Genomic DNA, 16112 nt, shown 5'->3' on the forward strand with positions numbered 1-16112 from the left:
AGGAAGGGAAAATGCTTGTAAGCTTTTGGGAGTTCTTTGCCGGAAGGGGCCTCCAAGATCATCTAGTCCAACTCCCTGCACTATGCAGGAAATACAACTAGTGAGTGAAAAATGGTATAAAAACCCAGCTCTTTTTTAAGAACCATGAAAAAAGAAGCCATTTTAGTAGACACCCATTTTATGACTTTCAGAAATACAGACAGGCACATTATTCAGAATAATGCCAAAAAAGTTAAATACTTAAAAAAAACATGTTGCAAATATCAAATAAATGAGGCCATATGTGTGCATTACAAAGCTGGTGAGAAAATAAAATATTCATTTCCACAAGGATAAATAAGTTATTCTTATCTTTAGGGCATGTTGACAAATACATTTTCTCAATAGACAAGGTAGACTCTGCACAGGAATGTAACAAGTACAGTCTAGTAAGGAGTGGTATCATAGACAGGGAGGAACAGGATGCCTGTGAATGCAGCCCGGACAGCAGTGCAGAGTATCATGAGCAAAAAGGTCACATTCCACGCAAAATACGTTCTGGCAGGCTTTACAGATGTAGAGCTGAGGGGACAGATTTAAAATATAAAAGGGTTACAGCACAAAACGACAATTATACTGAGAAACTGTAAACTCTTGTGCCATTAGGTGCCTTTGTAGTACTATTGATTTTGCAGTCCTGTGTCATTTATTTATTATATTTATATACTGCTCTCCCGGAAGGCTCTGGGGAGTGGCAGTTAGTATATATCAGTGTTTATTACAAAAAGAAAACAGCAGTTAAGAGTTTGTGACAAACCTTAATCAAAGTTTTCAAAGCGTTTACACTAAATATTACTTTTACTTTGCAGGCGTAAACATGTTCCTCTCTTCCTTCTGTGACTCTCAGGAGAGGAAGGGAGAACTCCCACATACCTGCATTCTGTAACACGTCTTAAGTGTGACTGACTCCCTGCTGAAGAGTCAGGTAAATTCTACACAGGCTTCATCCGAAAGAGCAAGAGAAGAGCTTTGTTGGCTAAGGGGCTCTTCCCCCTCCATCCCCTTTCCTACCGCAGTTCTCTGCTGCTCCTGGGAGGCTAGAAATTTCTTAGGGATGTGTGCACTGGGAGACAACAGTGTGAAGGGAAAGCGGACACATTTTTTCTTCTAGTGGAAGATGGCTTTCAACCTGGTACAATGTATGTGTCCATCATTAGGTGCAAACTGCCCCACATTCAGACTCTTCCAGTCCACAGAGTTATTTTGTTTGCACATGCATCAAATATCAGCTCTCTATCTGTTGTGGAACTACCTTAAGACATATGAAAACCTATGAAGGAACAAGGTCCATTTAATTTTAAAAGATGATGGAAAATTGAGGAGCTTTTTGTTCATCTAACTTTTATCCAATTTAACTATTTGCATACTTGCATGTTACCATTACTAAATCATGAGGTCTCAATTAAAAAAACTGATAAAAGTATTTGAAAAGAAATACTTCCTAAAGATGACTTATTTTAAGGGAAGGCCAGAACAATGCAATTTGTATGATGCATATTAAATACTTACATGCTGGTCCTTGATTTCACCTTGGCAACCTTGACAATGGCTATTGAAAAGAGAACATTTACCAACTCACTTAGGAAAACAAGTAAACATCTACTGCACCTTTTTGGCAAATTTAGCATGTCTAAATATCTACACAGCAGCTGCTTTTCTTGTTGCAAGATACTGGATAATCACAATTAGCTTCTCAAATATCAGAAACATGTTTCAAGAGTAATGGGTGACGTCTCTGAAGGATGAAATGTTTAAACATGCTGTGTTTTAATCATGGTTTGTACAACACATTCTGGTTAGTTTACCACATTTTACTAACAAGTTGTAGTTTTGAAACCTGGTTTGTGTACTTACAACCTTCTTTCCTGCCTCCCAGTGAGCAAAGCTTCCTCACTACACAATCTGCTCTGAGGCGAGGCTGCTGTGAGAGTCAGTGCTGCTTGGGGAACTGCTGAATGCAAATTCAGATGCTACAACAAAGCATCAATAGCTACATGTTCTAGTTTGCCACCCTAGTTCTGTGCCCACCAATTGTGATTGACAGGTTAGTTTTTGCTTATCCCTTAGAGCAGGCGTAGTCAACCTGTGGTCCTCCAGATGTTCATGAACTACAATTCCCATGAGCCCCTACCAGCAAACACTGGCAGGGGCTCATGGGAATTGTAGTCCATGAACATCTGGAGGACCACAGGTTGACTACCCCTGCCTTAGAGTGGCCAATGGAGCTGATGGAACGTTGGGGAGGGGGACAACTAAACAGCCATTGAGGGAGTGAGATCAGAAGTATTATAGGGCATGTGCTATGGGCCCTGCGGTGCTGTATGGTTAAGGGGCCTTCACAATGTGACTGTGAGGGAGTCTTCACGCTTATGCTGCTTGCAGAGTGCAAGAAAGAAAAAAGGGCAATACACTTGCTCTGTTAGTACCTGAGCATGCTTACTGCTCACTGAGAATAGCGCTTATGCATCCCACCAAGGCTAGAGAAATGTCTTCAGCAAAGAGAACCTGTCAGTTGCTGCCAAAGTTCCAACCCTCGGAAGGGTGCCCCACTGTTACTTATGCAGCACAAGTTACAGTGCCAGTTGTGCTCTGCTAGGGCCCCATAAATCCTTAAACTGGCTCTGATGCTAAAGGCCTGCAAATCCTTAAACCGGGCCTGGTTGGAATCAGAGTTGACTAGAGGTAGAAGCAGCAGCTTAAGATAGTAACATCAACCTGCTATTGACTGAATAAAAGTCAACTTATACCAAGGAGTCCTGCATGCCTGAATACAGCTAGGGTGCAAAAATTAAGCTGTAAAGAAATTTGTAATCCCTACTAGAATCAATCCAATGTTGTGTTCAAACTGTATAAATAACAATTAACTCCTTGTTTGTTTAACTCTGTGGGGCACACACACAAAGATCTCAGTCTTTTAAAAGGTATTCAAAAGGTATTCAGATAGAAGTAAACGTGACAGTTGGGTCCTAATCCCCAAGAACTCCATGCACTGTCTTGAGCAAGGGGGGATGATTAAATGGGATTGGTCTACCTAACTATGTGACTGAGAGAGGGGACCTTGTGCATGAAAGGGTCAGTTTATTGAATTACAATTTTACTGAGGGGGGGGGGGGATACCTGTAAATTACATTGCTTGCACCAAGCAACTTTACATACCGTTCTCCTTTATACAGTTCTACTGGGACTTCCTGAAAGGCATCCAAAGGAAATAGGTGATGATAAGATCGAGCCAGGTGAGGTGCAGATACCAGTGTAAGACCTAACAAAAGTTAACCAATGAATTATACTTGAAGAATAATTCTAATTGTTTTTTTTTTAAATAAGGCAGTTTTTGTATATTCATCTGTATTACTGACACCACATTTATATCCCCATTCTCCCAAAAAAGCTATTTGGAATGGACTGCATTCAGCTCTGCAATACAATCCACTATTAATTTATATCATTAAAACATGTACTGTAAATAAACAGAACTTCTTTAATAACCAAGATCTAGTCTCATGGTGACTAAGGGGAACCTCCCTAATCAGAGGCAGTAGACTGCTGGATATCTGTGCTAAGAGGCAACATCAGGGAAACATCCCAGCCTCTATGCCCTGCTTGTTGGACTCCAGGGCAACTGGTTGGCCACAAGATTAAACAGGACAGTAGATTAGCTGGACCACTGATCTGATTCTGCAGGGCTTTTCTTATGCTTTCACTTTTTAAAACAGCCAATCTAGTAGTAGCAAAGAAACATGGCAACCAGATCTTCTGTCATGTGACCTGGCAAAACAGCCAAGAAAGGGGTAATCATTTATTCTCTAACTCCATTCTAAAACTAAAGAACAACAGTATATGGGTTACAGTCTAGGTTCTCAGCATCAACACAACATAAATTATTGTTAAGTGGAATTTGCTTGTAACCACTGAGGATGGCTGATACTAAAATGCTGCAACATGGTACACAGATGACATTTGTAAACAACTTGCAAGCTTAAATTGAGATTTTAAGTTTTAGAACAAATTATATGCCACAGGGTACATATACTAATGGTCAACAAGCAGATGATGCATACAGGGACTTGTGAGAGGCATACCATTTCCCTCTCCCTTATTATTTCCTCCTTCCCTTTCCTAGTAGCCTCTGTGACCTCTCCTTTTTTCCTTCTTCCTTCTCTTCATTCCACCTAGCCAGTCAGCCACCCACCAGGTAACCACTGGGTTCTTTGCCACAATGAGTCCTCCATCAAGGGTCATGACAGGGTGGGGGAGGGACACCAGGGCAGTTCTGACCTCCAAGTATGCCCCCCCCTCACTTTACAGCAATGTGGTGCCTCAGGATGCCATGGCACCTGCCAAGGGTTTTTAGGAAGTGGGTGGGGCCAGGCAGGACTTTTGTAGATTTTCAATACCATTGCTTTGGCAACAGTTGACGCCATATCGCAAGGATCTTCAGGGTGTGGCTGAAGATAAGCTGATAAAATGACTTCGTAGCTGGTTCCAACTCCTGCAGCAGTGATTTTATGGCAGTGTCCACCATGTTGTGTCAGAATTCCAATAGTGCCTGCAGGCTCAAAAAGGTTGGGGACCCCTGCTTTAGAGAAACCAAGACATGGAAGGCTCAGCTATATAGCTGCCTAGCACATTCGGAAAGGCCACCGCGTTCAGTGGGCATTCTTTCTTAAACCTCCACGTTTAAGTTAAGTTTCATCCCCCTGTTCTTTTAAAAAGATTTTTCTTCAGACTTGGGACTTCCTTTAGGTTTGCTGCCTTTTCAGGTCCTGGGAGGAGGGAGGGGCCATCCACAGAGTTCTTCCACCCCATCCCTCAATCTAGCGCCCGTTGTATTCCTGAATGCAACAGGTTTGGCCCCTAGTCTTCACCATATTTTGATTACATCTGATGATTCAAACAGATACTCCAAATGATCCAAACAGATACTCTGGCCTGGGAAACCAGAGCTGCAACAGGAAATAAACTACCGTCCTTGGGCATAATAAAACCAACCAACTGCATAGGCCTCACTATGCTCAAGTACACTGCTAATACATAGGTCATTAGCCAGAAGCATAAAAATACTTATAAAATTTATTTCTCCAATAGGCTATGGCCTATTTTTCTATTCCTACAGCTCCAGAATGAATAGTATTTTGTTAGTCAATACAAATACATATGCTGATACTTACTACAAACTTTGCACTCCACAGGAAGCTCACAGTATTTGGCTCTACACTGCGGGCAGAAATACCCTCCCAATGTAAGGCCTGGTTCATTGCTGTTTTCCAGGTGCCTATAAAAGAACAAGAGAGTTTTCTGAAATATGTTGAACAGAAATATTTAGCACATGCAAAACTATTAGCACATGCAGCACTATTTCAACACATTTTGCTGCCTGGGGCCTCTCACTGCCCCCCCCCTCCCCATGCTTCTACTACTGCCTCCACCCAAACAGATAATGCTTCTTGTCCTTTCTCTCTCAGCCCTCATTAAAGTCAGCTCAGGGAGCCACATATGCATTTTAGGGTGTCCTGAACTCATAAGATTCCTTTGTTTTGCAAGATCCGTGCTATGATAATCTCAACAAGGGGCTACTGTATTGTGCTCTATGTGGAGCTGCACTTAAAGGGGAAAATGGAAGCTATAATTGGTGCAGAATGCAGCTGCTAGATTGCTGACAGTTTAAGATCACTTTATTGTGTGCCAATTCATTTAAGTGGCTTGTTTTAAATAGAGTCCTTCAGGGCCCAGGAACCGCACAACTGCAGGACCCCTTTCCACTGCTATGTGCATCATCAGACCAAGAATTATCAGTTCTTCCACTTAAGTCAGTAAGAATGAGATTTTAGCTAGTTTTAATACTGCAAGCTGCTTTAGATCCCACTGAGGAGTTTAATAAAGAGTTGGCCATCATCTTCGTGACTACAGCAACCAAAATTATGGCCAAACTCTACTGCAAGGAAAGAAACTTGCAAGTATAATCAGATTGCCGCACCAATCTGAAAGAGGACTTGAGGGAAGAGAACACAAGGAGAACGATACGCTCTCCGGTGGAGGGTGGCAATGGGTTCTGCCTCTCAAAATCTGCCACCTGCCGTTAGTTGGCCTTGTGGTAGAGATAGTACCATATATGGCTGTTTGTTATGGTGAATCAGGGAACCTTGGAGAAGCAATGTGTGAAGCAATGTCTCTGGGATTTCTAAAACATAATCTCAAGATTTATAATTTTGCAACAGCAGCACTGAGGCAGAATCTTTAAACAATAGGCCTGTGGAGAGACAACTCAGGCAAAGCCGAAGATTTGAAGTTTTCAATTTGGCCGCCCCAGCAACTGAACAGACAAATAACTTGACAGTTAAAAAAAGAGACTCCAAAGAAAGATCTGGCTGCATGCATATATGCTTCCCAATGCTCCTGCATATCTTTTTGGGACTGTGACTCAAGTACCATCTATCCCATTTTACTCACGCCATGCTAAATGACGGTTTTGCATCAAGATCACTAAGAGACGCAATAGTGTGCTGAGGAAAGCCTGAGGACGAAAAGAGAAAGAAACCAAGTCGTCACAAAGCTTCTGTTTCTGCATTCGCAGATGAAAATTAACATCTTTTACTTTTCAAGAAGCTGTGAGTGATAAATTAGTACACAGTATTTCAATAGTCTTTGCTTTATAATGAGCTGGATGCAGTTTTGCCAGGAGGAGGAGGGGAGGTTGGCTTCCAATTCTGCTCCTTCACTGCAAACATCCAACTTGCTCCTCATTTTGCTTTTGGGGGTCTCCTGTAACTGAGGAGCAGCATTTCAAGGATAATTTTGGCCTGCAGCAAAATTTTGGCCTACTTCTTCAAACCTCTGCCAGATGTCTGCCGCTCAACACATAGATTGTCCAGTGCTGCCAGGCTCATTCAAATGCAAAATAGTTGGAATATAAAATGTATTTCTCACCCATTCGAATAAGGGAACTTTCAGAACTTGAACAGGCTGGTGGTGGGCTGACATGCTGCATCAGGAGTTCCCTGTAATGACTTTCATCTAAAATTACATGATAGGTTCCTGCCGCACACAAAAGAATAAAAAGGCTTAGCTGACAGAGAGGTATGCTAAGAGCAACTTGACACATAGAGACACGCATGCCTCTTTTGGCAAGTAACCGTTGCCTCAGGTGGCCTAGGGAAAAGCTGACAAAAGCAAGTGACTTTTCTTCTTCTATTAAGGCACAAATTATCAACACAGGGGTGTTTAGTCAAAAAAGCTATTAAAACTTTTTGTTGGTAAACTACTGTGACAGACTGAGAATATGTTAACAATTGAAATACTTGTTAATATGTAATCGGAGAAGCTTATGATTTTGAAGTAAAGAATAATTTTGATGACCTTCAATAGAACCATTTGTGCTAGAATTGTGGAGATGGAAGGGGCCGGTCTAGGCTCTCTAGTCCAACTCCCTGCTCAATGCAGGATCAGCCTAAATTATCCATGGTAAGTACCTGTTCAGCTGCTGATTGAAGACTGCCAGTGAGGGGGAGCTCACCACCTCCTTAGGCAGTTGATTCCACTGCTGAACTACTCTGATTGTGGGGGGGAAATTCCCAATATCTAGCCATTATCGTTCTCCACTTAGTTTATACCCATGATTCCAGGTCCCAGCCTCTGCTGCCAACAGGAACTGCTCCCTGCCTTCCTCTAAGTGACAACCTTTCAGATATTTAAGGAGAACAATCATGTCCCCTCTCAACCTCCTTTTCTCCAGGCTGAACATTCCCAAGCTCCTCAGCCTTTCCTCATAGGGCTTGGTCTCCAGGCCCCAGATCATTCTTGCCGCTCTCCTCTCAGTAAGTATAAGTATATGGACTATGTATAATGATCAATACTTTTGATTGAAACAATTTGCACAGTTTCTTTTACTCCTTTTACGTTACATAAGTATGTTGTCATCTGCTTCTTGCAACCATTTTCCATTGTCAAAATGTACAAGCTGTAAATAAAGTTTAACTTTTGGTGCATATGTAATTAAAAAAAAAATGTTCTCAATTTTGGAATTACTTTATTTCAATGAGAACAAATTATATATTATACCAATTACTTTAAATAAGCAACTACCCAGTTAAGCAACTTTGCAACATGACTTCCAATCAGAAATGTAAAAATCACAGGGAAATGAAAAATATAACATCTGCAAATTTAGGAAACTAGGTCATCCTATTTTTGCATGTGTAAGCATTTGTTTATGTGCAGAGACATGGAGCTGGCACATTCCTTCCACTCCAGCTGTAACTTCCCACATCCCATATAATTTCTGGAAGTCCCCTAGTCCTTAGAAAACAAAAGGAGCACCAGTAGAAGAGGAAGTCAAGAGAGCTCTTCCTGTGTGCAGCTTGGCTTATGGTTCTCTGGAGCCCTCTTTTTCTTATTGTTATAAACATACATACCACCAGTCTCCCGAGCAAGAACAGTGCAAACTCGAACTTCAGCAGAAAGGCCTATGACAGACACTCTGATTTTGACTGCTTTTAAACACTTTAAAAAGAAAGAAAGAGAAAACATACATTGACAGATTAAAAAACTGTTACACAAAGAATTCAGGCTCCTGTGACAAATATTCACCCCTACCAAGCAGCTCCCTGTGTGTTTATCCCCCGCCCAGGATCAAGAAAGACCTTGCAATTTTTTGGAATGTTTAGATAAGCAAAATCATTTTAAACTTCTGTACCTTAATTAGATCATATATATTAGAAGGATCACATGTTGTTAGACTGCTGAATATTACCAAAACCTCTCTGCTTGTATGTCCTGGCATGTGCCTGCAGAGAGTAAGAAAGTATTCAGATACACTTCTTGGTAGTAGCAGTAAAATGTATTTGTATATAGCCATAGGCCTTTACAAAATATGAGAGACAAGACTGTAAACAATAAAATAGAATAAAACTGTGTAAAAGCATAAAAGTTACATTTGTTAGAAAATCAGGTACAGTCAAATCCAAGTCAGAGACTTCTCAGTTTTCAATTGATGAGGTGTGGGAGTTTATCTGCTCCATATAATATATTTCTGGTAAGGCCTTGAAGGCTTTATATAATATAATATAATATAATATAATATAATATAATATATTTCTGGTAAGTCTTAAGTACCACTCAGCACTTAACACCCACTCAAGTTAGCTATCCTATCCGAGTGCTCCCTCCTCCAAGTAGCTTACCTGTCTGTCTAGCAGCCAGCCAATCACCTTCTGTCCCTTACCCCTGACCACCCCCTCCTTCTTCCACTTCCTTGCCAGTGAGGTCCCTTCCTGGGTGGCCTCCAGCCTGCAGCCTTTTCAGGTCTTGGGGGGGAGGGGAAGGAGAGGTCATCCATAGAGTTCTTCCTTCCCACCCACCCAATCTAGTGCCCATTGTGCTCCTGAATGCAATGGGCTTGGCCCCTTGTAGATTAAGGCTAACTCCCTTTTATGCAGAAAAGGAGATCTTCCCCCACCCATCCCAATGCACATATAAGAAATTGGACACAAAGCATAGAATTGCTTGTGCTTAATGCTGTGACACTTTTAGCAGTATGACATTATTTAAACACAGAACAACTTAAATTAAAGCTGGCAAAAAAGCCAAGGCAGATGATGGGGGGGTTTCATCGTTTTATTGTTCATTAGTCATAATTATTATCAGAATTAATTTCCATTTCTGTCCTTGTAAAAAGTTTAAATAAACTCTGGATACTCACTTTAATGTCTGTGTGGCTAGACTTAGGGCATTGTATAGTGATGGTTCTCCATGACAGGAAATGCCTACAGCTTTCTTCAGGGCAGCTATGTGTTTTCTTGGATTCCCTGTAAGAAAAAGGTATCCATCCCTATAAATTAATCCATAATCCTCTGAAATGTTGTTTGCATGCAACTGAAGGTAGGAATGTCATACTGTTCATCCTCTACCTACAGAGCAAACAGAAGTCATATACTGAAAGGAAAGATATATAGAGCCAGTGTGGTATTGTGGTTAAGAACAACGGTTCCTAATCTAGAGAGCCGGGTTTGATTCCCCGATCCTCCATTTGCAGCCAGCTGGGTGACCTTGGGCTAGTTCCAGTCAATCAATCAATCAATCAATATTTATTTATGGTCATTTAGACCAAAATTAAGGCCTAGTTACAGTCTTTTATAGAGCTGTTCTCACAGAACAGTTCTGCCAGAACTCTCTCAGCCTCACCTACTTCACAGGGTGACTGCTGCGGGGAAAAGAAGGGAAGGTGATTGTAAGCCCTTTTGAGACTCTTTTGAGTAATCAAAAGTGGGATATAAAAACCAACAGAATAATAATGTATTTAGGAGCTAAGTAATATTAATGACCAAAAAGGCCAAACATATGATGGTCCAAACAGAAAGATGAAATATCACTGATCTTTGTTTAGTATAAAAGAAATGCATTAATCATACCTGAAAGTTCAGTGAGTTTTTCAGCTCTTTTCCCTTTTGTTACAATAATGCCAACCTGCAACAAAGAGCCCAGCTGTTAATAGGCTTTGTAGCATAATAAAGTCTCACAGGAGTTATGCAAAGATGGAAAACAATAGAATCCAAAAATTTAGAAACAAACCATTTGGACTCTCCAAAACAACTGAGTGAATGTTGTCTATTTCATTTTCAAACAGTTGGTATGGAAGTAGCCTTCATCCGACTGGCTGGAATGAAATAGGCTCACCATGTAAGGTTCCATGGTGGATAAAGTAGCTCATACCACTAACAGCCTCTAGGAAGGCTTCATAAAGCCTATGAGGGCTAACCCCATATATGTCACTCAAGACAGCATGAGCAAAACAAACAGTAAACAACAATAGTAACAACTCAGGTGCAGCAGAGTGGCATAGAAGATATTTTAATGGGGGCTATATCTCCCCAATTGCTGCAGCTGTACACTAGATGGAGTAAAACAAAATGAGGTTTCTGAGGAGGGGGAAACTGAAAAATTTAGCAGTTTATTTTTTAAAAACATTTATTAACCACCTTTCTTCTTCACTTGGCCCAAGGCTGCTAGTATCGTTAGATTAGACGGTTATTCATTATGTTAGAACAGAAGTATCTAGTTCTGTATCACAAATGCTAGAATCTCTACTTTCATTTTGTAAAAAAAAAAGACTAGTTTATCTTTCCTATAGCAGCAAAGACCAGCATGAAAGAAAGGGATGTCAGGCAAAAGCAAAAAATGGTGGAAACAGGGAAACACAGGATATCCAATAGTTAAGAACTTCAGTGCAGCCTCTGTAGGCTGACCCTATTTCCTTGATAAAAAAGGGGATATTGGGATGGGAAAAATGGGATGGGGGTTAAATATTTTGTACTCATGAAAGTAAGTCAATAAAAATGTTTTATAAACATATTGAGCTTACTATTATTTAGTGACAGAATCCATACAAAAATTTAGGTAGACATAGTAGAGGGGAACTGTTTTTCACCACAATTGTACCATGTACAATTAAAAGTGAAGTCCGCAGGGCCTGCAAAAAGGAGCTCTTCCACCAGGTATTTGGTTGAGACTAGGCATAACCAACAGCGAATGAAGGGTCCCTGCTCTTCACACCCCAGAACTCCACCAGAGCACTCTGGACCTGTTGTGCCATTGCACTGTTGCACTGTTGTGCTGTTATATTGTATTGTGTACTGTTGCAACTTTATTTCTTGTATTATTAACTGTTATAACCACTGTTGTTAATATTATTGTTTGATGATTAATGCAAATTGTTTTATTTATGGTTCATAAGTTCAATGTAAACCGCCCTGAGCCTCCAGGGAGGGCGGTATATAAATATAATAAATAAATAAAATAAATAAATGTACTCCAATGAAATAACCTTGCAAATTTGGGTCTTTCGACACCTTATAAAACTTCTCACACTTCATGACACAATTTTGTCTTACAACTAGCATAGCCTTCATTATCTCAACACTTAATCTAGATGGCAAAACAAAAACTAACACTACAGCAGGTCTATCACTTTTATTTAAAAGGGGACAACATTGACATTATTAAAATGAAGGGACAACCAGGAAATGTGAAAAAGGGTTCTGTCCCCTTCAAAAGGGTACGTATGGTCAGCCTAAGCTTCTGCAGTTCTGTGGACATCAGAAGCAACATAAATTATGCAAGATCTGTCCTAGTATCAGGCATACATTTTTATCTTTATCACTGTAAGCAAAACAAGAAGCATGTTTCAAGAAAAAAAAGTATTGTGGTCAGAAAAAAACAAATACTGGGAGAATTCTATACCTACCTGACTAATAGGATTTTGGTCAAAGTATTCTTCCACAAAATATTCCAAGAGCTACAGAAATATAATTGTTAAATTAGAACAATTAGCACTGAAGTTATTTTTTATGAAACAGCTTTATTAATATTTATACAATCATTTTTAAATCTATTCTTCAAAAAATGTTTTTTAAAACTCAGCCATTGTTAAGCATGTACAGGAAATAGCAGCTAAATATAAGATTGATCTAAGCACTGGATTTATAAGACCTAAAGAGACCACTGATGCTAAACAAGTAAGCAATATTACTTGCAAAAATTCACTTGTTAGTCCACATATTTAATTAAAAGTGAAGTCCTCCAATGAACTTTATGGCTCAGCACAGGTTTTAAACTTGGACGATTTTGCTCAAATACTTGTGGTCTGCCTAACATTGCTACTGATTTAGAATTATCATGAAAAAATAAATAAATACCTTTAAGGTGCAAGTCAACCTGTTTGGTTTTAAATCCTGGTCTTCCATCGTTCTTGACCCATCAACCACTACATACAAGTGGCGCATCTATACAAAGATTTTTAAAAAGACATTTGTAGCAGTCCAAAATAATTTTATGGACAAAAATTACATTTTCATAGTAAAAATAGCAGAAAACACTCCGCCTCTAAAACATAGAAATGTATTGAGTGGTAGTGTAGCTGAGTCTTTTTTACAACCATCTGCAATCCCAGAAAAAAATAAGATGTCTCATCATTATCTTTAACATCCTCTGATCCAGACTTATCTCATTTCTTTGTATCACTGTAGTACAAGTAGGTTCAAAGGTAGCCAAATTAATTTTAGAACAAATTGGGGAAAGAAGCCTTACCATCCCCAGTCGAACTTGTCCATGATGTTCATAGATTCTGCAGGGAGAAATAATTACGTCCAGAGGTAATGGTTAGCAAATGTCACAGCAAGCAGTCTGCAAAGCTAGGAGAAACTCCAAAAATGTGTATTTGCTTCCGAAAATAAAAAGAAAATATAACATAAAGAAATATTAGCCAAAGTCTGGAAAGTAAAACAGGTTCCGGTCCAGTCAGTAACAGATAAGTGAAGCATTCAATTAATTCACATTACTTAAAAACTTTGAGTTCAATATATGCATGCTGTTGCAAACTCACAGTTGGACTGTTATTATGTAGTTTATGTTCAGCTGCCATTGAAGACAACCCAACCCAGAAACTTCAACAGCTTCAGAACATGACTACCCAATTATTGTCAGAGGCAAAGCAACAAAAGCTAATTTGTCCATCTTAAAACAGTTACACTGGCTGCCAGCATCCAATTTGCTAGTTAAGAGCTTTAAGGACCTTCATGGTCTAGGACCCCCAAAGGACAGTCTCCTACCATATATACCCATGCTTCAACTATGGTGCTCAAGCTAAAATGTACTGGCTGTTGTCCCAATTAAGGTTGTCCCAATACCTGAGCTTGTGCCTCTTCTGTTGCAACTCCTATGGAGGCAGAAAATGCTGCATGGCCATGTCAGTAGCCAGAGCATTTAATCAGGTACAAAATTGCAAGTATATTTTATGGGGAAAGGATTATTAGGAATTTTAGTCTGCCGGTTCTAAATTGTGATGCTTTTAATTATAATTTGTAAGTCTTCTCAAGCCATCAGGAAAGGCAGGATATAAATATTTTAATAAATCAATGAAAATAAATTTAAACAAAGGCATGAGACACATATACTCAAGTCATTGACATTACTATTCTTTTATATACACTATAACTATGGTTTATATTGAATTTTAAAATAATGTTTTATTTTAACATGACTATATTATGAATGACAGAGCTTTACTGCTGTCATCTGATTGGCTATAATAACATACGAGTGGCTAAAATATTTTAAATCTCTAAAGGCTTATATTTGGAATATTTTGCCACTTCTCCTAGTAGAATGACACTAGGATGCTAATGACTTCAGAATATCATTTGTTTTGGATTCAATTGTTTACAAGGGCAGTTATGAACCCACCGTTTCCTCTTGGCCTTAAAAAGGATATCTTCTATAGTGGCTTTCAATGATCCAGACTCATCTTCTTTAAGCACTTCCCTAAAAGCAAAAAGAGTTGTGTTTTGCTCACACATCCAATACACAGATTGTAATTCTTAAACTTTGTTTTAAATGAAATCTGCAAAGGCAAGCATACCATGTTCTTTCATAACCACCTTCCCACCGTTTGGTTCTTTCTGGTTCATCATCCATTTCTCTGTGCTCAGGCCTTCCTGTTTAAGAAACTTACATAATGTAAAGATTGTGATTTGTTTAGTTTAAAACAACACTGTAAAACGTTTTCTTGATGTTGAGGCCACAACAAATAATGACCTAAAACAAATACACTCACTCAAGGCTTGATCCTTCCAGGCGCTTTATCTCAGGCCTGAATTAAACATGATGCAGCAAGGCAACACAGAACTTTGCATTTGTGTGATTGCTACACAAGGGAAGAACCTAGTTAGTCTGAGAGGGAGTAGCATTGTACTAATAAAGAATGCCTAAATTTTTGAATGATTAGTAGCACAGTTTAAACAAGATGCTGTTGCTCAGATGAAAAATTCCATGGGTGTGATGCTTCACATCATGTTTAAATCGGGTCACAGTGGACTCTGCAAACAAGATATTTTCATCTAGAACCTAAACAGAATAGCCATGATTGTGCAATCCTAAAGCATTATATCTCTCTTGGGTGTCTTCGGAATTCTGACACAGTGTGGTGAGTGCAACCACAAAATGAATGTTACAAAATAAGCTGCCCCAGGAGGAGGAGCCAGCCATAAAATGGCTGCTGCAGGTTATCTTCAGTCACACTGTGAAAAGCTTTGTGCTGTAGTGGCAGCTGATACCAAAACATCCCTTTTTAAAAATCTGCAGATCTACAATGGCCAACAGCCCCACCCACCTGGTGCACACCAGGAAAGGTTTTGGTGGGCACCATGGTAGGCGCCCCTGTTCTAATCCTTCAGGATGTAATTCTGCTGAGGACTGTACTGCAACAGTATCTGGCAACTGGTCTATTGGAATCCGGCAGTCTTGTAGGAACTGGTGCGCTCCATTAAGGCCAATCTGATGCCGTGGCCACAATGGAGTTACAGAAAGTAAGGAAGAAGGTACATGCTGAGGTAGCTAATGTAGGATCTACAAACTCATGTCCCATCACAGTTGGAGGGTCGTACTTTGGCTGGCTCAACCCATATAGATAATTCCACTGCAGTCGCATTAGCTGATACATCGACGGATAGTGACACCCTTGGGAAATTAACGATGGCATTTCAGGGTACAAAAAGTCTAGGAAGTTGTGTCTTTTTTACAAACATTTCCTGCAGTAAAAGTCAATGAAAAAGCCACACGTGTGCATGTCGAGCGCCAACAACACTTTCCATCACCCGCAGAACATTCAAGATCACAGCATGGAAATAAATTAATTCATAGCTGGGGGCATCAGTGATGCGGTTCAAGCGCTGAAAAGTGCAGACAGGCTTTGTGAAGGTCTAACATTGAACCTGGAGCTCCTACTGGCTCACAGCGTCATTTCGACACGGCCAAAAGCGAAACCTAACAGGCAAGACAAAGCCAGGCAACGGGAAGGCTCTCTGTCCCCGACCGGGAGCCCGTAGGGAGGAAGGCATTTTACCTCCCGAGCGATTCCCGGCTGTCAGCGGCCTCGGGGACAGGGATCCTGACGCCCCTCTTGCTTTTCGGCAGCAGCGAAGGAGCCAGGGCACAAACACTCCGCCTAGAGCGGGGCAGGAAACCCTCACGAGCTTCGGTTCCTTCTAGGAAGGCTTTTCTCAGTGGCGAGCGCCCACCTTAAACAC

The 16112-nt window shown here is 40.3% G+C and overlaps 1 protein-coding gene across 3 annotated transcripts; it reads right to left on the bottom strand.

Annotated features, from left to right (window-relative positions):
• Positions 1-160: 160 nt before the first annotated feature.
• On the bottom strand, positions 161-16076 carry GTF2H2 (general transcription factor IIH subunit 2). Of its 3 annotated transcripts, none has more exons than XM_077347448.1 (16): positions 15929-16076; positions 14447-14534; positions 14272-14349; positions 13117-13153; positions 12726-12812; positions 12275-12325; positions 10443-10497; positions 9734-9839; positions 8729-8819; positions 8448-8535; positions 6964-7071; positions 6487-6550; positions 5208-5311; positions 3196-3298; positions 1549-1588; positions 161-561 (listed from the first exon to the last, which is right to left on the bottom strand). In XM_077347448.1, the coding sequence occupies exons 2-16, from the start codon at positions 14500-14502 to the stop codon at positions 442-444; spliced, it is 1188 nt and encodes a 395-aa protein (XP_077203563.1). In that variant the 5' UTR covers positions 14503-14534; positions 15929-16076; the 3' UTR covers positions 161-441. The 3 variants fall into 3 exon arrangements, with proteins under 3 accessions (XP_077203563.1, XP_077203562.1, XP_077203565.1); XM_077347447.1 differs by having other exon boundaries at positions 14447-14522; positions 15929-16066; XM_077347450.1 differs by lacking the exon at positions 15929-16076 and adding an exon at positions 15409-15922 and having other exon boundaries at positions 14447-14522.
• Positions 16077-16112: the final 36 nt, after the last annotated feature.

Source organism: Paroedura picta, chromosome 7 (assembly GCF_049243985.1).
Source record: "Paroedura picta isolate Pp20150507F chromosome 7, Ppicta_v3.0, whole genome shotgun sequence".
Taxonomy (NCBI): Eukaryota; Metazoa; Chordata; class Lepidosauria; order Squamata; family Gekkonidae; genus Paroedura; species Paroedura picta.

Excerpts from the sequence above, each read along its gene's own strand:
- GTF2H2 (XM_077347448.1), bottom strand. The coding sequence starts at position 14,502 with ATGGATGATGAACCAGAAAGAACCAAACGGTGGGAAGGTGGTTATGAA. Across the intron at positions 12,326-12,725 it reads GGTTGACTTGCACCTTAAAG|CTCTTGGAATATTTTGTGGA; the intron begins GTATTTATTTAT and ends ATATTTCTGTAG. Across the intron at positions 6,551-6,963 it reads AAGTTCCCTTATTCGAATGG|GCTTTCCTCAGCACACTATT; the intron begins GTGAGAAATACA and ends TTTCGTCCTCAG.